General features: G+C 34.4%; 2 protein-coding genes and 1 pseudogene across 2 annotated transcripts; 2 read left to right on the top strand and 1 right to left on the bottom strand.

Annotated features, from left to right (window-relative positions):
• The first annotated feature begins 10,620 nt into the window (after window positions 1-10,620).
• On the top strand, window positions 10,621-13,352 carry LOC150033212 (uncharacterized). The gene is made up of 7 exons (XM_090306323.1): window positions 10,621-10,850; window positions 10,986-11,279; window positions 11,401-11,666; window positions 12,338-12,547; window positions 12,607-12,651; window positions 12,863-13,056; window positions 13,296-13,352. Exons 1-7 carry the CDS (start codon window positions 10,621-10,623, stop codon window positions 13,350-13,352), a joined length of 1,296 nt encoding a protein of 431 aa, XP_090162449.1.
• A 227-nt stretch (window positions 13,353-13,579) lies between these two features.
• On the top strand, window positions 13,580-14,334 carry LOC120088996 (secreted RxLR effector protein 161 pseudogene; annotated as a pseudogene).
• Window positions 14,335-16,191: 1,857 nt separating this feature from the next.
• On the bottom strand, window positions 16,192-20,625 carry LOC120087861 (mechanosensitive ion channel protein 6-like). Its single transcript, XM_039044826.2, has 5 exons — window positions 18,494-20,625; window positions 17,583-17,706; window positions 17,122-17,415; window positions 16,837-17,039; window positions 16,192-16,745 (listed from the first exon to the last, which is right to left on the bottom strand). Exons 1-5 carry the CDS (start codon window positions 20,368-20,370, stop codon window positions 16,475-16,477), a joined length of 2,769 nt encoding a protein of 922 aa, XP_038900754.1. The 5' UTR covers window positions 20,371-20,625; the 3' UTR covers window positions 16,192-16,474.
• Between the last annotated feature and the right edge of the window lie 1,687 nt (window positions 20,626-22,312).

The raw sequence follows: 22,312 nt of genomic DNA, 5'->3' as shown, positions 1-22,312 counted from the left end.
TTCAATTTGAAATTCAATTTGAACACTTCAAATTGATATCATTCAAAATTCACTCAATTTATTAATTTAAGATGTTCATATTTTACAAGCTAGTAGGGACCTTATGGACCTACAGATCATGAGCTCTATCGATTTAAGATTAATTGACTAAAACTCTTTATACCAAATTAATCAATATTTGTTAACTATCAAGTTACACTACTATAACTCAATAGTTGCACTCTCCTCACTGTAAATATATTTGTGTCCACTCGATTTAACCATAATCAGTAAGTCGTCCCTTCACAGGTTGATCGTAATACTGGTTGGGCAATATGTTGCTTTACCCTCGATATTACATCTTGCTCCTTAAGTTTCATTGATCTTCTAATGAACAATTGATTTGTGATCCAATCACTAAACTGGATCTTTTGCGGGCCAATGAGAGGGTGGGGCCCCTTATTCAAGACCTAGATTCGGTACTTAAGAGAACAACCTTTCTCCTATACCTAAATCGGGTTGGCATGAATTTCTTATTGCACCCTATGTCCCCAGCTCTCTACCTAGTCTTACCCCTGAAATGGGAGGCTTATTGAGTCGGCGCTGTTGAGCGAACCCTCACTATGCAAATCTCAGGATAATCCCGAATAAACAGGAGTTCATAGTTAGCTTAGGATTAAGATCAAGTTACCTAGGTCATCTAAGCAAAATAGTCAGTCTTAAACAGTAAACAACGTTATAAAGTAAGAGTGACTTATTTCTTGGTCCGATCTTACGCAAACTCATTGCATAGAATGCCCCCACTTCTCATGTCAATACATGAATGAATCAGGATCACTTTATATGTAGCACCTTACAATAAATTGTAACAACTACAGAGTGGGCCTCCGATAGTGTTACCAAAATAAGGCACCCAACCTTATTCATATACTATAGATCATTTTGACTATTTAATCAAACCTGGTTCACTTTTATGTCTCCACATAAAGTTCGAGTATTTATATAATGTCATGGATCTTAGTTTATTGAACTTAGACTTTATAAGTGAAATTTATAGATTCAATAACAACTTTATTGAAGTAATGTTGAATAACATCTTTATTGATAATAGAATATGTTTAACTTTACAAACTCTGAGTTTTAGGACATACAATCCAATAATGTATCAAGTACATTATAGTATTTATAGTAATTATATCATATATAATTAAATTAAATTAATTATATCACGTATAATTAATTTCCTTAATTAATTTGAACAATTCAAATTAATCCAAAATTGATTCTCATTAAATCCCTGTTGATCTATAGAGGAGACCTCATGGGCCTATAACTTGAAACTCCAATGGTACTTGAATAATTAATTAAACTCTTTAATTAAATTATTTAACATCCATTAATTTTCAGACACTTCACTAAAGACTGACAGCTGCATTCTTCGCACTACAGATGTATTTATGTGTCCATTGGATATAACCAGTCAACAGTGCGATGACCCTTCACAAATTGCTCGTAAGTACAGCTAGGCTAAAATTATCGTTTTGCCCCTATAATTACATCTAACTCCTTAAGTACCACTGATCCCTCTAATAAAAACTAAGTCATAATCCAACTATGATCAAACCTCTCTCAAACCAGGAGAGGGTGTGGCACAACATTGTTCAAGCTCTAGAATCAGCCCTTAAGGGAGCAATTCATCTACTTACTCTGACCTCAAGGAAGGTGTGAATTCCATCTTGTGTAATTGTATTCCCAACTCTCCAATCAGACGAATCTCCAAAATGGTAGGCTTATTGAATCAACGATCTAGCCATTGTCACCCATACAAATCAAAAGACCACCCTCATAGGTAGGAGTTCACAACTCACTTAGGATTCAAGTCATGTCATCTATGGTCATCATGGAGAAATGTAAGTCTCTATTATGAACGGTGTTATATAAAGAGACTAGTGTTAGGTTTTTAAAAGATGTATATTTTCTATGTTAATTCCCCCAAAATTGTGTTGATTATTTTCTTTGAATACTAATTTTGTAGGTAAAATGGTCCCCCAAGGCGTTTAGGAGTCATTAAGAGAAAATCCGGCCAAAAGGATCCAAAATAACCAAGAAAATCAATAAATTGAAGAGAATCGAGTAAACACCAAAATACCATCGAGTAATCGAGTTCAATCGAGTATTTAGCAGAATATATAGAGTATAATCGAGTAAAGTTGTTGAGTAACCAAGCCTCGAGTATAAGCAGACATCAAGTTAATTGCCATCGAGTTAAGGCATAAAGCATCGAGTAAATACTCAGAATGCCATCGAGTAAGGCTTTCGAATCATTGAGAAGTCAACCATCGAGTCATCGAGTTACTTCTTATTCATCAAATTCCATCGAGATAAAGCTATCGAGTCTTGACCATCGAGCATCGAGTATCGAGTATAAAACAGAAAACTCAATGCGTTCATTCTTTTTTTTCGGATTTTGACGTGATTCATCCCTTGCGTGCGCCTCACGAAACCAAGTGTCAACAATGCATCTCAACGCTATCCTTGCCACTATAAATAGATTTCATTAATTTTTGCCGAGGGGAGGAGGATGGTTTTCTTTCATTTTCTTTGCTGAAGGGAAGAAGCGCGATTCTATGGAGGCTGGAATTTCTCTTTGTATCAATTAATCTCCATGGTAATTATGTCTCCTACCTAGGATAGATTTTGATTTCTTTTTTATTTGTGATCAATAACTTGTAATTCTTCATGAATTTGTCTATGGACTTGTGAAGTAATTCAATCTTGTTTCTATTTCAAGGGTTCTTGCAAATTCTTTTGAGTTTTCTACTTTCTTTATCATTAGCAATCTGAATTTGAGCATTCTTGAATCTAGTTTTAATTCTTGAAGCATGTTGAATGATCTATATCTTGAGCATGTTTAGCCTAGATGCTTGGTTTTTTCACAATTATTTTTGAATATGTTGCTTTCAATGTATTCGATAGAATGTCTATCCAAGATCTACAAGAGGCAATAGTAATTGTTTGTTTGATGGCTATTCCTAGGATGCACTAATTACTAGATTTGGAGAAAACTTGGTTAATTGAGTTAGTCATCTTAACAATTAATCAATGCAATTGAATCCTAGAACCTAATACGCATGTTTTCTATTCTATATGGCCACTATCGAACCCAATAGAAGTAGGAGCATATAGGTTGATTAGGGTTTGGCCTATTCAGCCTTAATCAATGGTTTAGGACGCTCTCTTGACTAGGTTATTGCTAGTTGTCGACCTTTATAGAGGCTAGCTTGATCGAGTTAAGTAAGTAGTTGAGAGCATAATCTGATTGTGAATTAAATTTGTAGAATTCAATGATAAGAGTTGCAATAAACGTCTAACTTGGATTAAAAGCAAGATTGTCCTAAACTTGGTTACAACCATCCTTTATCTTTTGATTTTTAGCATTTTTTTTTTGTTTTAATAGAAAAACCCCTATTTTATAGCTTTCATAGTTAAACTTGGTTAAAGAAAAGATTAAATCATTTTCCTATGGATCGACCTCTTACTTCTACTTTAACTACGAGTTAGTTAGGTTATTGTTCAAGCTTTATAAATCTTGTTTGTTTCAGGTTAGGTAGAACTAACGATACCTACTTATCTCCAAACAAAATGGCACCGTTGTCGGGGAAATGGCTAACCATTTAATCTTTTTCTTAGCTAAACTTAACTAGCAAACTTTAAAACACCAAAAATATTTTCTTTTCTGTGTCTACTTGTTTTAATATGACGGATATGAACATCTATTATGCGCTTCAAGAGAAGTATGCGGCCCATCAAAGAGCATAAGAGATAAGAGAATTTAATGAGCTTAAAAGCAAAATAAATAAACTAAACTCTCTTGTTTGAGTTTTGGTTACTGAACACACACAGGATTCGTGTGGTCCTGAGCATGAATGCTATAATCTTTGGGAGATGCCTAACCAAACCCCGTTATCGATGTCGTCTCCTTCTACCAATATAGGTATTTCTTCAGAAAATTTAGTTGATGAACTTTCTGACTCCTCTTGTGAGTTTGTGTAGGAATGTTCCTATCTTTCTCAAGAACCATCGAGTTTCCAGTAGGATAGTTTCTATTCTGAACATGAGGTTAGAACCAACGTTCAAAATCTGAATGACCTCGTTGCCCAAATTACCGATTTGGTTAGGAGAATCGAGGAGTCTCGAGAAGATACATTTTTTGAGAACATTGAGTTAAATGGTGGAGGAATTCACATCGACAATCCAATAGAGCCCCTGATTCTTCAAAATTCCAATCAAGGTAAGATGTTGGATTTAGTAATGTGTGAACTTACTAATGGATTTTCTAATTGTGAGCAGTATTCAATTGAGTTTCACTTGGAGACTCAAAACTCATGCCAGTTGTGGTCCATCAAATTCATGAACTTGCACACTCCATTCTTACATTGGAGAACCATTCAAAGCTTCCCGTCGTCTATGGCACCAAAGTCGATCTTATTGAGAAGTTTTCATGGACCGACGATGAAGATGATGTTTATTCCACACCATATTTAGAACAAGTAAGTAGGGATAAGTATGAGCCCGCATCACACCTCAAGGAATCTTAGGTAAAAAAGTTAGAAGCTTCCAAGCCTAGAACAATTTTTACTCCTAGAATTTCTTGCATCTTCAATTATTGCTCGTATTTTCCTTATGAGTCCTAGTCTGTTGTTGAGTCTTTTATTTCTTTAGACTCTTTTGGGTCATTTGAGTCTTTTGATTCTTTATTTTTCTCTTTTTTTTGTCAAATATTAGAAAATCCAAATTCAACCTGTCTGGTTCTCATCAAAGGATGAGTTCTCTTATAGCCCTTCCATGCTATATATATTCATCTAAGAGAGGACCAGAGAAGTATGAGAATTTCTACATACCTTGAAAAACATAAAAGACAGGGCACGTCGAGCAATCGATGTTAGAAATTTGTCCTTCCTAGAGGTAGCCAGACGTCAAAAATAAAACAACTTTTAATTGCTTTCCTTTATTGGCTTTCTAGGAATAAAATTTTAGACTAACTTTCTTCATTTTCTTGTAGCTTTTCTTTTCTTTTCTCTTTTTTGTAGGCACAACAAAATGAAAAAAAAAAAAAGCAAAAAATTTGATGCAGGAAAAGAACAAAAACAAACAAGGAAAAATTTCTGCCACCACCCATTGCGCGAAATCAGGGGAGTTCTCTGTTCCCTTTTCTTTTTGTCTTCTCGCTCATATTTTTGTTTTATAAACATTGAGAACAATGTTTAATCTTTAAGTTGGGGATGGGAATACATTGCATGTTCTTAACATTTTTTTAGGGTTGTTAAAAATGAGCCTTACATAAATTTTTGCTCTATTTACTCTATTATCTTTGCACGTCTGAAACCCTTTAGCACTTGAGCTCGGGTTATGTGGATTTTATTATCTTTATGAAATATATCTCGATTAGGCTCTATTACATTCCTATGGCATTCTTTTTTATTCTCTTAAAAAACACAATATCATTTATCTTGACATAATTTTTCCTTATATGACTCATTTTTGCTTTCAATGCATGATTCATCTAAGTATGTTCATTCATTCAAGAATAACATTCACTTTGTTTGCCATGATCATTTGCTTTTCTCATTCTTTTGATTCTTATCAATGAACTTTGATCTCACTAACTATAGGGGAAAACGGTAATTTGGCTCAGGTATACTTACGAGCGATTTGTGAAGGGCCATCATATTGTTGATTGGTTATATCCAATGGACACATAAATATATCTATAGTGCGAAGAGTACAGCTGTCGGTCTTTAGTGGAGTGTCCGGCAGTTAACGGATGGTGGATATCATGATTAAAGAGTTTAGTCAGTTATTCACATACCATTGAAGCTTCAAGTTATAGGTCCATAAGGTCCCCTTGGTAACTCAATGGATTCAAGTTGAGAATCAGATTTTGGGTTAGTTTGAAATGTTCAAATAAATAAGAGGGAATTTAATTATATATGATATAATTGATATAATGTATTTCATACATTATTAGATTAAAGGAATTAATATAAATATGATTTATTTTAAATGCCATAAAATAGGAAAATAACTATGGTTTATATGTTGCATATAATGCAATATTAAAACTATAGGTTATAAATATAATATGATAAGTTAGTTATTGTATTTATTTATAATTTATTAATTATATGATAATTAATATTTCTTTTTCTCAATAATCGACTTGAGTGGGAGGTTATGCATGGATTTATGGTAACTGTGAGATAAAAAGAAATTTGATTTCAAAAATCTCAAAGAGTGAACAAGTGAATGATATAAACTATTGGATTACTGATCAAGTGACTATGCGATAGCACCGAGTATACTAGACGATAGCTTGAGAGACTACACGATCGTGTATCAAGTTTATTCGATAGACTTCTTCCTCTATACGATTGTTCATCGTATAGTTGATCGTCTACTTCCTCCTTCCCTCTATCCAAAATCATACAAAGCCCACAAATCCTAAATTCTCACACTAAGAATATCAAGGTAATCTTGTGGTGGTGTCGAGTTTTGTTCGAGGATGGAGGATCGAGTTTTACTCGTTGGTGATCGAGGATCTTCTAGTTGATCGTTGTGTTCGCACTGTTTGGACGCATTGATGACTGATCGAGGGAAATACATGAAGAAAGAATTCTTCAAAGGTATTATCACTCGATCCCTTATATTTAATTTGAAGCATGTTGTAGTTTATCAATAATGCATAATCTGTTTGGAATGCCTATAAATGTATATGTTCTTTCACAATGGAGTTTGGAACGATCCGCTTCCTCTCACAGGTCCTCTAGTTTTAAAGTTCCTTCAGAACCCAATGAGGACATTTTAGTGCCTCTTTAACATTTGGAGGTTCTTCTTCAACATACTCCACAATAAATATTTTGGGTTTAAAAATCTCATTCTTGCCCCAAGTGACCATTGGATGTTGATTAACAACTAAGGAAGAGCTCAGCAGAGGTACAAGAGTGAATGGTCTTTCATTTTCATTTAGGACAGTCGAGATGGGTTGTAGGAAATTTGGAGATAAATTTTGAGTAGGAGGTAGAGAAGACGACTCTGGCAAATATTAGTCATTATTAGGGGAAGAAGAAACAGAAGGATTTGAAGGTACAGATGTGGGACTACTATGCATTTCATTTGAACACTGGGTAATAGAGCGGTCATTAGACAATAGGCAATCAGAGTTTATTAAAGGGCGATTGGTCAAGTCATTAATGGCAGGACACAAAGCTGATGCATTTGGCTGGATATTTGATGACTAATAGTGTTGTAGAATAGGAGGGTTTGAGGCAAAAGCTGGTAGAAAGGATATTGATGTACTATTTTGAAGAAAAGCTAGGAAACTTTGACTTATCAAAGATAACATGCCTTGAAATATACATTCTTCCTGATTGGGATAAGCATTTATATCCTTTGTGAATAGAGCTATATCCTAAGAAAAGGCATGGAGTGGATCGAGGATCGAGTTTATGTTGATTGTAAGACCTCAAGGATGGATAACATAGACAGCTAAATGTTTTTAGAAAAGAATAGTCAGGTTTAGTACCAACAATCTTTTCTAAAGGAGATATTTATTGATGGACTGTAGGAAGTCTATTTATCAAATACACTGTAGTGGAAAAAGCATCATCCTAAAAGTCAAGATTTAGAGATGAATAAGACAACAAGGCTAAACCAGTTTCTACAATATGTTTATGTTTTCTCTATACCATACCATTTTGTTGAGAGGTGTAAGGACAAGTCATTCGATGTTGAATATCTTGAGATTTTAGATAAGGGATGAATGAACGAAATTCACCTCCTCCATCAGTTTGAAGACGAAGTATAGAATGACCTAAAAGTTTTTCCACAGTTTGTTTAAAAGATAAAAAAAGCATTGAAAGCCTCATTTTTAGTTCTAAGAAAGTAAATCCATGTAAATCTTGAGAAGGCATCAACAAAGCTAATATAATACTTGAAATAATTCCTAGAAGTTTGGTAGGATGGTCCCCACACATCCATTACAACTAATTGTAAGGGTTTTGAGTAAGTAGTTTAGAACTGATAAATGGAAGATTATGGCTTTTAGCTATTGCATAATCGTGACAAACAGAGAAGGTATTTTTATTGGAATAGGAAATATTACAAGATTGAAGAACATGCTTGACAGTAGTTAAACTTGGATGGCCTAATCTATTATGCCATATATCAAGTAAAGAAAGAATAGATGACTGATTTCCATTACATTTTGTGATTGATGTGTGAAGAGCTTGAGGAATAGCTTTTGTTGTTGGCTTATGCTTGGAGAAAATCCTTTGGGACTTAACTTTTTCCATTGCAAAACAATAGAGTCCATCAACAAGATTGAGGTCCTTCACAAAAACATTAGAGTGAAATTCAAATTAGACATGATTGTCTTTAGCAAACTAACTTACACTTATAAGGTTTTTTGTTATTTTAGGCACATGAAGGAGATTCTTAAGCTGGAAAACAGTATTCAAAAAGGCATTAAGAAAAGAAGGTTGCATAAAAGAGGTCCCAATATGAGAAACATTCAAACCTGCATCATTGCCTACAATCACTTTATTGTCTCTAAGATATTCTGTTCCAAAAGTCAGATTTGATGCATCATTTGTGACATGATTAGTAGCTACAGAGTCTTGAAACCACTGATTTTCCCTATTGAGATCATTTTGTATTGACAAAGTATTCACACAAGAAGACCCTATATTCTGTCCTTGGTGATTCGAAGAAGCATTCTGTGTATTATAGCTTGAAGTTGGTCCATGAAACCATTTCTCAAGAAGAAGATAACACTTTAAAGCAATGTTTCCAAACTTGCCACATACTTGACATTGAGGTTTACCATTATTGTTCCAAAATTGTTTGTTTTTCTTCCCATTTGAATTCTTATCTTGCCTGTTACCATCAGCATTGTTATTGGATTGAAACTGAGAAGAGAAAGATTGTTTTGACTGATTTTGCGTGATCAGATTGACTGAAGGAGTAAAGCCATCTGTATTGATCAAGCTGTATCTTTCAATCCGATTTTCTTGAGCAAGTATTTGAGAGTAAACCCTTTGTAAAGAAGGATATTCATCCTTGTCTGTTATTACAAATACTGTAGAGTCATATTCAGGTCCCAAACCGACTAGGATATGCATAATATGATCTTCATGGGATACTCTTCTACCAGCTGCCTTTAACGAATCAACTAGGGCTGTGATTTTCTCCAATTCCATGCTCCCTTTCTTCATTGCTTCCAATTTTCCTTTTAAATCAAGAACCTGAGCCATATTGCGTGAAGCAAATCTTGCAATGAGAATACTCCAAACTTCTTGAGATGTAGAACAATCTAACATTTCAGACAAAATTTCCTTCGACATAGCTCTAAGAAGCCAAGAAACAATAAGGCTGTCTTGCCTTACCTAGAAATCATACTCTAGATTTAGTATTCTTGTAGAAGAAGATGGTGATTCAGTTGATATAAACTTTGGTGGAGCAATGGTTTCTTGGTCGATGAATCGTTCAAGCCCATATCCTCTCAAATTCGTTGTGATCTGAAGTTTCCAGGATAAAAAATTCTCTCATCTAATTTCAGAGTTGTAATCTTGCTTCTAGGATTGATAACTTTGAACGGAGTTGGAGAAGAAATTGTCTCAGAAAAAATTTGTTCTCTAGTGGGAGTATCCATGGCTGAAGTGACCAACCAGAAAAGGGGAAAAAATTCCAGTCGATTAGACTTTAAGCTCTGATACCATAAAGGAATTTTAACCAAGACAGAATTCTAACAATGGGGATTTGATCACAAAATGCATCTTTATTCAAGTGATTAAAGTGACCTAACATAGTGAGTTTATATAGAGAACTCACTTAAACAACCCAACAACTAATTAATAGAAAATGGAAAAGAGATAAATCGGTTGCAACAATCAAATAAATACAAACAAACCAACTGTTAGCGAGCTCTTTTAACATGGAATGTTTATATATACAATATTCCAAGGGAGAATTTCAACATACATGAAGGATATCTTTTTAAAGGTAATTTACTGCACATACCACACACATCGCTACAAGAACAGCTAATTTATCAAGCACATTCAGGAGGTTAGCTGTTCATACTGTGCAAGAAAAATAAATTACTTTGCTGGAAGATTGTTTTTATTGGCCTCAACTAAAATGAAATGTTAGAAAGTGTTAAGAAAATGCTTTAGGACTGAAATAAGTCCATTCTGTTTAAGATGATTATGTCAAAGGTTGTTCCTATTTTTTGGGATTAGTTACTTTGTTATTCATGATCTATAATTGTGGAGCAAGTATAGGACTTTTTGTTAGAGGGTTGTTATGTTAAGCTTTAAATATTGTTATGTTCCTCTTTGTAATGTAGATTTCTATTGTCTTTGGCTCAACAAGCTTTACTAAATAATTCATTGTTTCAACTTTGCAATAACAGAATCCTTTGTTTTTCTCATATTAAAACAACAATTGGTATCAGAGCCTCATTCTTGAGGGATCTGTGAGTGAGTGTTTTTTGTGTCATGAACATTCAAGAAAGTTCCAATTTTTCTTTAATTTCTCCGCCAGTGTTTTGATGGAGAAAACTACCAGGTTTGGGCAGTTCATATGAAGGCATATATTGAAGCGTTGGATATTTGGGAAGATATGGAAGAGGATTATGAAATTCCTGACCTCCCAAACAATCCTACTATGGCACAGATTAAAACGCAGAAGGAGAAAAAGATAAGGAAATCCAAGGCAAAGACTTGTTTGTTTGTTGTAGTCTCATCTACTATATTCACTCGGATTATAACTCTAAAATCAGCATATGAGATATGGAATTTTCTCAAGTCAGAGTAGGAGGGAGATGCAAGAATCAAAGGAATGTGATTGCTAAATTTGATTCGAGAATTCGAGTTAGAGAGGATGAAGGAAACATAATCAATTAAAGAGTATTCTGATAGGTTATTGGGCATAGCAAACCGAATCAGATTACTTGGCTTTACGTTTAAGGACTCAAGAATTGTTGAAAAGATTCTTGCAACAGTGCCTGAAAAATTTAAGGCATCTATTTTAGCCTTGGAAAATACCAAGGATCTAACTCAAATTACTCTTGCAGAAATTCTCAATGCTTTACAAGCACAAGAGAAAAGAAGAGCTATGAGGCTAGAAGGTATTGTTGAAGGAGCCTTGCAAGCCAAACATGAGAATGCAAGGAACAACAAGAATAATCAAAATCTTAATGGAGAATCCTCAGCCAACAACAAAGTAGGAGTTAAAAAGGGGTCTTATCCTTTATGTCAACATTGCAATAGAAAGGGTTATCCTCCTTTCAAATGTTGAAGAAGACTAGACGCCATGTGCACCAAATGTAACCAAATTAGGGCATGAAGCTGTAATTTGTAGGAGCAAGAATCAACAACAAGGTGAAGAGGCTAAGATTGTTGATCAGGAGGAGGAGGAGGAGGATCAATTGTTTGTAGCTACATGTTTCATGGGTAGTGAATCAAATGAAAGTTGGCTAATTGACAGTGGTTGCACCAATCATATGACTTATGACAAAGAATTGTTTAGAGATTTGAAGTCAACTAACATCACCAAAGTAAGAATCGACAATGGGGATTACATCTCTATCAAAGGAAAAGGCACTGTTGCGATTACAAGCTATACAGGTACAAAGCATATACAAGATGTTCTCTTTGTTCCCGACGTTAACCATAATTTGTTGAGTGTAGGTCAACTCATTGAAAAAGGCTTTAAAGTTACTTTTGAAGATAAATATTTTTTGATTAAGGATGAAGCTAATTAGGAAATTTTCAAAGTTAAAATGTAAGGAAAGAGTTTCTCACTCAATCCTTTAGAGAATGAGCAATCTATTTTTCTTCTGAAGGAAGATGTCACACAGATTTGGCAAAGAGAGTTTGACACTATCATCATCAAGGTTTGCTGCAACTAAAAGAAAAAAAGCTAGCACTTGATGTTCCCAAGCTTGGTGATGCAATCTCAAGCTGCAAAGCATGTCAGTTTGGTAAACTAAACAAGACGCCATTCCCTAAGTCAATCTGGAGAGCCACTTGCAAGTTGCAGCTCATCCACACAGATGTTGTAGGACCACAAAGAACACCTTCTTTAAAAGGTAGTCTCTATTATATTGCTTTTATTGATGACTTCACCCGGATGTGCTGGATTTTTTTCTTGAAGTTTAAATCAGAAGTAGCTCAAGTTTTTTGAAAGTTCAAAGCAAGAGTTAAGAATGAAAGTGGCTGCAAAATTCAAATTGTAAGATCCGACAATGGGAAAGAGTACACTTCGGCAGAATTTGACAAGTTTTATGAAAATTCAGGTATAGTACATCAACTTACAGCCTCTTACACACCCCAACAAACTAGAATTAGTGAGAGAAGAAATAGATACATCATGGAAATGTCAAGATGCAGGTTGTATGAGAAAAATCTGCCAAATAAGTTTTGGGCAGAGACAGCAAATACAGCTGTGTTTCTTCAAAACATACTTCCGAAAAAGGTAGTGAAGGAACAACACCATTTGAGGCTTGGTATGGTTACAAATCCTCATTGAAATTTCTGAGTATTTGGTTGCTTGTGTTTTACTCAGTCCCACAGAGCAAGTGTGACAAGCTTGATAGGAGAGCTTCATCAGGTATTTTTATAGGCTATAGTACTGTCAGCAAGGCCTATAAAATTTTCCAGCCATAAACTGAAAAATATTGTTGTTAGCAGGGGCGTCCACTTCCCAGAGGATGAAGAGTGGAGCTGGGATGAAGAAAAGAAGAAGGATCAGACCATAACAGAGCAACTCAAGTTCTCTAGGTCAAACATCGAAGAATAAGATGATTGGCAAAATGAAACAGTGGATGATGTGCCTGTGAGAGGAACAAGGTTACTCTCAGATGTTTATGAAAGATGCAATGTTGCTGTGTGTGAACCTGATGACTATCCAGAAGCAAAAAAGAATCAAAGGTGGATGGTTGCAATGGAGGAGGAGATTTCAATGATAAAGAAGAATAAGACTTGGATCCTTGTAGATAGACCTCAAGGCAGGAAGGTAATTGGGTTGAAGTGGGTGTTTAGAACCAAGCTTAATGCCAATGGCTCGATCAACAAACATAAGGCCAGACTTGTGTTAAAAGGTATGCTCAAATCTTTGGTGTTGATTACTCTGACAATTTGGCTCCTATTGCTAAATTAGACATAATCAAGTTACTGATCGCAATAGCTGCACAAAAGGCCTGGAAAGTTTTCCAATTGGATGTCAAATCAGCTTTTTTAAATGGTGTCCTACAGGAAGAAATTTATGTTGAACAGCCCCAAGGATTTGTGAAGGAAGATGAAGGGAGATAAGGTTTATCTTCTCAATAAGGCTCTCTATGGACTAAAACAAGCTCCAAGAGCTTGGTACAACAAAATTGATGAATATTTGCTAAACTTGGATTTTTTTGAAAAGTCTATCAGAAACAACCTTATATGTTCAGCACAATGGTACTGACATTCTTATGATTTCATTGTATATTGATGACTTGCTGGTTACAAGAAACAACACAGATCATATTCAGAATTTCAAATAAGAGATGATGAAGATGTTTGAAATGACAGATCTGGGGTTCATGTCATACTTCCTTGGCATGGAGATTAAGCAAGGGCAAGATGAAGTTTTCATATGCCAGAAAAAATATGTAAAGGAAATACTAAAGAAGTTTCAAATGGATGAATGCAAGACAGCAAGAACTCTAATGAATCAAAAGGAGAAGCTATGCAAAGAAGATGGTGTTGTCAAAGTTGATGAAGGATATTTTAGAAGTTTGATTGATTGCTTGATGTATCTCATAGTAACAAGGCCAGAAATTTTGAATGTTGTAAGTATTTTGTCTCGATTTATGCATTGTGCAAGCGAATTACATCTCAAAGTTGCCAAAAGAGTGATACGATATGTAAAAAGCACAAGTGATTTTGGTATCAAGTTCACAAGCAGCAAAGAGTTCAAGCTGATTGGTTTTTCTGACAGTGACTGGGGAAGTTCCATTGATGATATGAGAAGCACTTCAGACTATTGTTTTACTCTTGGCTCTAGTGTTCTCTCATGGAGCTCAAAGAAGCAAGAAACTGTAGCCCAATCCACTGCCGAAGCAGAGTTTATTGTTGCAATAGCTACTGTTAATCAAGCTTTATGGCTAAAAAAAATTTATTTGACCTTCATTTTGAGCAGAAAGAATGCACAGAGATTCTTGTTGACAACCAAGCTGCTATTGTTATCTCTCATAATCCTGTGTTTCATGGGAAGACTAAACATCTTAACATCAAGTTATTTTTCTTAAGGGAAGTATAGAAACATGGAGATGTAACTCTTGTCTACTACAAAACATAAAATCAATTTGCAGATATTTTAACAAAATCATTGCCTGCTTGCAAGTTTGAGTTTCTAAGGTCAAGACTTGGTGTTTGCAGCTCCTAAAGCAAGAAGGAGTGTTAAGAAAATGCTCCACTCTGTTTAAGATGATTGTGTCAAAGGTTCCTATTTTTTGGGATTAGTTACTTTTTTATTCATGATCTATAATTGTGGAGCAAGTATGGGACTTTTTGTTAGAGGGTTGTTATGTTAAGCTTTAAATATTGTTATGTTTCTTTGTAATGCAAATTTCTATTGTCTTTGGCTCAACAACCTTTACTAAATAATTCATTGCTTCAACAGAAAATTTGTCCAACATTGTGGAATATGTGAATCGGCCAATGGCACAGCCCAAAATATCGGATTATATTCACCGTTACCAATACCGAATGACATTTGGGAAGATATTTCTATTAAATTCTGTTTTAGGTTGCCTAAAACACAAAGCGAATACACCTAAATAGCGGGATGCATCTTTACCACAACTTGAGTTCGCCTACCATTCAATGATGAACAGACCTAATGGAAAGAGCCCATTTTTGAGTTTGTGTTTTGTTAAAAACAATTCCATTGATAGAACATTTGTGTTTTGTTTATTATTTTTTTAATTTTATCTTCAGTTTGGGGTTTGTTGTTATGTTAAAATGGCCCATTATTTAAGTTTTATCTTTCCTTTAATTTGTTTTTGAGTGGGCTGCTTTATTTTTGTTCTATTTTCTTTTATGTTTTTTTTTAATAGGTAATATAATTATACAACAACAAAGAGGATCCTACAGTCCGAGATCAAGACAACAAAGCAACAAGCAGAAGTCAAGACAAGACTCGACAAATCGACAAAAACAAAGCCAAATCAAATGCAAAACATCACAGGCCACCGGAGAATAAGACAAAGAACAAAAAAAGAAAGCCCCACAAGTGAAGCCAATAGCAAAACAAATACCAACAGCAAAAATAAAATGAAGAAAAATATCAACCCGTCAAGAAAACTAGATAAGACCAAGAAGGTCAAGTCGCCAAGAAATCGCACGAGTACGAATCGTAAAGACAATAAGATAAAATAGAGCAGAAATCATCTTTGGCCGACCCAAGGGAGCGGGCGATTATATTTCTTTTATTTTCCGTGTTGTTGTGAGGTAGGATAAATTTTGGATGAACTTTGTCAGTAGCCTGAAGAATTTAAGCTCTCGTTGGCAATTTGCTAGCTTACATTAGCTCCCGTTCACTTTCTCTATCTTGTTCTTCTTTGTGTCCCACGTCAAAATTTCTAAAAAAAATGACAGAAAAAAAAGAGAGAGAGCAAGTTAACAAAATTAAATTGAAAAAAAAAAAAAAAAAAAAAAAAAAAAGAGAGAGAGAGAGAGAGAGAGAGAGATGAAAATGGAGAAGAGTTACCTGATTGAAAAAGGTTTAATTTAACTATTTATGTGCGATGAATTGAGATGAATTTTCTTTAATATTGGTTTTTCATTAAACTTATTACAATTATACAATAGATTTGAAACTCATTAGATAAATATGGATTTTTATAGATTCTCACATTTGATTGAAGTTTTTTTTTTTTTTTTAATAGACTCGCATTTGAAAATGCAACAAAGTATCAAATATAAAAAAGAAAAGTATTCTCAAGAGAGGGTACATTGATTAAATATTAAAAAAGGAAAAAAAAAATCCTCTTCCATTCATATAATTGATTTCCATATTTGATTTAGATGGAAGGAAAAAATCCTCTTCCATTTAGGAGATGAAAAGGTATAAAAGTATAGCAAATTTTACCTTCCCATGAAAATATACTATACCTTGAGTTCTTGAAGCTATTATAAGCTTTTATATCTAACAAATTGTGCTGTTGAATAAAAGTAGAACATTTTAAATCGATTCCCAATGTAAAATATAAGGATCAATAAGACATTTTACATGAATTATCTATCTCAATAAATATAGATACAAAAGCATACCCTCTTTTTTTTTTGTAAAATGAGAAACGAGAACGTTTACAAACTTAAGGTTGATAATGTGAGTTGATTTCCTTGTCTACCTCACTCAACTTGCATAGGTTGTCCAACTTGCATAGGTTGTCCAATTATCTAGAAGGAAGACTAGTAGAGTTCACTGGAGGCAAGGAACGAACGTTGATATCGAGCGGTAAGAGACGGTATTGCAAGTCGAGCTCTTGGAAAATTTTAACGAGTTCTTCGACTAAAAGAGCTCTCCTTGTCCACCTCTCCCCCATGTCCTGATGGTTCATTCTATGAGTAAGCCATATTGCTATCCTCATTCTATTCAACTCTTCTACATCCTTGAGGACAATCATTGGCGCAGGACACCAATGCTCTTTCTTGCCCTCAATGTAACTGCAAAGACCAAAAAAAATGATAGAGATGTCAAAGAAATGAGGGATTGTTTGCATTTCTAGGTAAACTGTGTTTTCATTTCTCCACATACCTTATTATTCTTTGTTTCATTATAGCAATTTTCTCAGGCGGAGTACATATGTGAAGACAGAATTCTACACCATCTCCCATGTCAGGACTACGATAGAAATTGTGGATAGCCTTAGTTGCAAGAAGACTGTTCGGAAATATGATCTTCTGGTTGTCATATCTTAAAAAACTGGTCGTCAAAATGTTCATTTCTTCTACAATCATCTGAAATTCATTGAACTACAGTTTAGAACAAAAAATATCAGATGGGAATGTACAAGTAAAATTACTTGGGGAGAAGAATTACCTGCACGCCATCGATTTCGCATCGGTCCCCGACGTCAAATGGATGCATCACAAATAAGAAGATGATTGATTCAAAAACAGTCTTGCAAGTATTTCCAAATACAAATGCGACAAGCACAAGTTGAGAGGTCACGAATAGGAGAAATTTGCTTGTGGCTATACCCAGAATCAATAGCCAAATAACCAGAATAATGATAGAAACTAAAATATTCACCATACGGTGAAGTTTGTTCACAGCTGTTTTGGTATCGTTTAATGTCAAAGCTAGGGCCCTCCGTTCTCTAAAGGCATTGACCTGCAACAATTTTATGCATAAGATCATTAGACCAACACAAATTTACTATTAAGAGAACACCCCTATTTTGGTGACTAATGATGCAATAGATGACGAGATAATTTGCAACATTAACATGTGGAAGTGAGAACACTAATGTATTTAGACTTTGATCAGATAGATCTTACCACCCAGTTTTTCAATGACGATTTGCTTATTTTCCTATTCTCACATGCTCCTTCAAAGAGCCCCATGGTTTTTGAAGCCTCATCTTTTTCCATGAAACGCATCAAGTCCTCGAGGTAGATATATCTAACAAGGGGGGAAATTAAGAATCGAGTAAAAGTCAGCAAGAAAAAAATAATAATAAGAAAACGATTGAAGATCCCAATTACATGTAAAAACATGAGAACATTCAGAAAAAGTTATTTCAATTTGTTGGTTAGCATTTCTAGAACCCACAGTTGATATATCTAGGTGTGGATGAAAAAAAGCTAATTTCATTCTCTATAATCCTGCAATAGTTTCCATGAATGATAAAGCTAATGAAGAAATTTAAAGCATTAGCCACATTAAGGTAGCTTGTTTGTCCAACTTTTCGTATGTACCAAGTTCAAAGTATAAGCAAGTAAAATGGGTTGGTGTTAAACTAATTGAAATATATGGTAAATTGTCCCGAAAATATAATTTTGAAGCAACCATTTAATGGAAAGATGATTTCGTGGGTAGATCATCAATGAGAAACACGATTTTGAATGAATATTCTTTCATAAAACAGAATTTATCCATTTATGTCTCGTAGTAAAAGTAAAAGGCTTTTTTTCCTTGTCAATCGTCTTGATAAGGAATCTTTTCCCCCATAATTTTTAGAAAAAAACATTGAAGTTGTTTGAAAATTCCTTCCCAATAAAGTAAAAAATGAGAAGTTTCATGAAAATACCTCATCACCCTGCAAAAAAAAAAAAAAAGACACTTGAAACACTTTAGGGATGTATGGATTGACTTTGCTTTAAAACATTTTTCTTCACTTAAAGTATCACTATTTAAGAACTTAGAAAGTCAATCCAAATAATAGGATGTATGAAATGAATTAACTTACTTAGAACCTTGCCTAGCCACGTTCAGAAAAATCTTCTTAGCAGCAACTTTTGCCTCATATTCACTCTTGATCTGTGTGGTTGATTCGTCCTCATCAGTTGCATCTTTTATCTGTTCATCCAAAGTTGAAAGAGCCCCATGTCTAACGATGTTCATCAACCTCTTCATATTCCAAGCTGACACATTTTTAGGACTAAGTTTATGCAAGTGATCAATTGTTATACCATCATCGCCCTTTTTAGACAGTGTCCTAGATAGCTTGCCACTTCTTCCACGAGGACTTTTCTGCAACCCACCACTCCCAATCACTCTCCCACCCTTTTGAGTTGTTGAAAAGGCAGTTGCCTTTAAATCAGGAGGGATAGTAGCCCCTGCATTCTGTAACTTTATAACCTCTTCTGCAAGCCTCTCTTCTTCTTCCTCGTTCTTTTGAATCTCTATCAATGGAGGCCCTGATAGTGTCTCAATTACATATTGGTTAAACAATGCATCTTGAATCCTATCAAAATATGTACTCACATGGAAAGAAGAGGCCAAAACCTTCACCATCAGCGTTTTTACTAGCCAAACCAAAGTGCTTACAAGAAGACATATCAATACTTTGGTCACATATTCTAAGGCATTGCTCTTTACCTCTCTTTGAACTTTGTCATCAAACAGGAAGTTCCAGGCAATTAAAACTAGACCCAACCAAAGACAATTCTGGACGGCCTTTCTGACTCCATAAACAAAGTATAGAACCCTCTTACGCAATAGAAAGTTTCTTTCAATGAAGAAGACGATTAACCTAATCCCCCAACCAGAAACCAGCCTTCCACATATCAGAACAAGAATCATAACCTCCCATTTCCATAGTTCAAGCTTCCATAGTTTCTTTCTCCTCCAGTAACGAATTGTCAAAGTGCAAATCAGTGCCGCGATTATCAAAATCAAACTCGCCCACTGTAACAGAGTCAGAACACCGAGATTAGCCTTCTTATACTCATCAGGAAGATCTTCTTCCAAGAATGGATCATCGTCTTCCTCATCTAAGGCTTTTGACAATAAACCAGAGCGAACTTGCCCTGATTTTGTTGGTACACGCCCTGACCTCCGGTCTTGGTATTCAGGTGGATCCAGCAATCTAGACTTAGTTTTAGCCCTAAGCAAGCTAGATTTCCTCTGGAACGATACATCTCTTTGAAAGGACGAATTAGATGTGCATCTCAAAACCTCAGCAGCGCCATCATCTTCACCATTGCTGCCATATGCTCGACGATCACGCTGCTTCGGTTGCTGTCCTCTATGTTCTTCATCAACCGGCAGAGAGTCTCTGTGCCGTCTTCGCATCGAATCGTTTTCAGAAATTTCTGAAATAGACTCAAACGAAACCTTCAACTCTCTCGAACTCCGTCGCATCGGAGATTCCGCCACCGCAGGAAGCAGAGTCTTATCCTGTGGTAGTTCCAGCATTTCCATATCCATATCTAAAGACATCTCTCCCGACGCCTTCTGCTTGTGAAGAAACTGTCCAATAAGCTTAGACGGTGGATCTTCCACATCCTTCCTATCTTGCCTAAACTCAAAATCCTCACTCCTACCAACACAATCGCCATTATCCCGTCTATTATCACTGTCATTCCAGAAATCATAACTGGACTCCCTCCAAATCCTCCCACTGGTGTTCACCAACTCCTTAGCTCTCAATGAAGCATCGTCCTGATCAACCTTGACGATAACCTCTTTCCGATCAGATGCATCGGAAACCGCCATAATCGAATGTTGCTGATCTGAAAGAATGGGAAGCTGCTCTTGATCTTGAGTAGCATCTGCTCTAGAAAGCTTCCTTACATACTTGTAAGAGGCGTGAGATTTCAAAGACTTGAGAGAGAAATCCATCGGACGGGCACTTTCAAACGATTATGTAGGAATGAAACACGGAGAGGAAAAAGTATGGAAAAAATAATAATAAATGTAAAGAATGGCGTTGGAGAGTTGAAAATTTGAAAGGAAAGGATCAATGGTGAAAGTTTGTTGACGCGTGTACTGCTTCCGCCATTAAAATAAAGAGCTTCTTCTCCTTCAGACGTTTCTAGTAGAGGAGAGAGAAAGAAGAGAGAGAATCTTCTCTGCCTGCAACAGACTATAATGCGGCGCCACAAAAGAGACAGCAGAGAGAGAATATATATATTTTTCAGTTTGAAAATTTTAACTCTAAAACATTATAATATTTTGTAAAGATATGATAATGTAAAAACTGAATTTGATATTTTTAATATTTTATATAGATGTTTTAATATTGATAGTGATGGTTATATTTTTCATATACTGGGGTGTACATCGATCGGTAGCATCAAAAACCGATAAAAAAAAAAAGAGTGAAATTCGTCTGTGCATCCGATTTGATCTTTTTTTTCTTTTTTTCTTTTTTTTAAAAAAGGTAAAAATGAATGAAAAGGAAAAATGAATTGATAATGTGTTATTAGGTTAATAAAATTAGTAATTTTTTTAATTTTAAATCAAGCATGTTTTCATGAAAAAATTTAAATAAATCATGTAATTGTTTGAAAATTAGGCAACATACAAAATAATAATAAATTAAACTAAAATAGTAGACTTGGGTTTGGATTGGTGGTAATGAACTTGCTTTTATACTTATTTAAAAAAAATGTCAGTTTTCAAAAAAAAAAATTCGGGATAATAAAAAACCAACGAACCGATCCTTAGTATCGACTGACCGACTTTAATTCGGTCGGTTTTGATCGGTCAAATCGATTTTCAATGCTTTTATGTACATCCCTACCATATATGATGAAAAGGGTAGAAAAATTAGATGAAAAATAAATGGAGAAAGAGAGGAGAAAATTAAAAGGAGAAAAAAAAAAAGGAAAGAAATGAAGAAAGAGAAGGGAAAAGGAGAGAGAGAGAGAATGGAGATGATGAATGAAGATTCTTACAGAATGAAATGAATTATTATTGGTCAAAAATTAAAATACCATTTTTTCCGACTATTTTAAACTTGATTCAAATCTGGTTTCAATTTTATTACACATACTTTTAGAGAATCTTACATTTAGTATATACTATTTCTAGAGATGTCCGTGAATTGGGTTAAATTGTTTTGAAATACTTTTTAGACTTTATGTAATTGTTTGGGTTGTGAGTTAACTCAAATAACCGTTATATAATAATGAATTCAATTTAATCATAAATATTTTGGTTGAATTGATTGGAGTTGCTCCTTTATTCAAATTTTTGTTTTTAAAATGAGAAAAATGTTAATATAAAGAATTTTATTTAATTACTCAATTTGAATTTGTATTATAAAAATCAGTTTTAAACAATTATTTTAAGGAATTATTAGAGAGTAAATTATCTAAAAAAAATTATGGTATTAAATCAAATTAAAATCAATATATATAGTATCATAAGTAAAAAATATGTTTTAAAATTAATAATAAATTGAGAGTTTTACATAAAAGACCATCTTTAGATCCAATTTTTCAAAAATGTCTTTAGATTTGAAAATTTTCAAGAATGACTTTTAATATTATGTTTGGACAAATTTACCCTTTTTTATTATTTTTATTCCCGATTTTTATGTATATTTTCCTATTTTCAAATTTTCTTAATAATGGAGAGAGAAGATTCAGTTAATATGATTTCTTTTTCAAAATTTTCAAATGGAGAGAGGAAATGTATTTATTTGTTGAGATTTTTTCATTTTCAAATGGAGAGAAAAAATGCATTTATTTGTTGAGATTTTTTCTTTATTTAATTTAATTTTCGAGAGAAAATACATTTAATGAATTTTTTTTTCTATTTTCATTGGTTTCACGTT

Source organism: Benincasa hispida, chromosome 10 (genome assembly GCF_027475165.1).
Source record: "Benincasa hispida cultivar pf3 chromosome 10, pf3_genome.v1.1, whole genome shotgun sequence".
Taxonomy (NCBI): domain Eukaryota; kingdom Viridiplantae; phylum Streptophyta; class Magnoliopsida; order Cucurbitales; family Cucurbitaceae; genus Benincasa; species Benincasa hispida.
Note: the sequence above shows the minus strand (reverse complement) of the source record. Positions and strands in the feature narration are given on the sequence as shown.

What these genes read in the sequence shown, in the direction of transcription:
- LOC150033212 (XM_090306323.1), top strand. Translation starts at nt 10,621, where the DNA reads ATGAAGGCATATATTGAAGCGTTGGATATTTGGGAAGATATGGAAGAG. An exon ending in TGGAATTTTCTCAAGTCAGA is followed by an intron (nt 10,851 to 10,985) that starts GTAGGAGGGAGA and finishes AAACCGAATCAG; the next exon opens with ATTACTTGGCTTTACGTTTA. An exon ending in ACAACACCATTTGAGGCTTG is followed by an intron (nt 12,548 to 12,606) that starts GTATGGTTACAA and finishes TGTTTTACTCAG; the next exon opens with TCCCACAGAGCAAGTGTGAC.
- LOC120087861 (XM_039044826.2), bottom strand. Translation starts at nt 20,370, where the DNA reads ATGGATTTCTCTCTCAAGTCTTTGAAATCTCACGCCTCTTACAAGTAT. An exon ending in GCGAAATCGATGGCGTGCAG is followed by an intron (nt 17,040 to 17,121) that starts GTAATTCTTCTC and finishes AATGAATTTCAG; the next exon opens with ATGATTGTAGAAGAAATGAA. An exon ending in ATGAAACAAAGAATAATAAG is followed by an intron (nt 16,746 to 16,836) that starts GTATGTGGAGAA and finishes TGGTCTTTGCAG; the next exon opens with TTACATTGAGGGCAAGAAAG.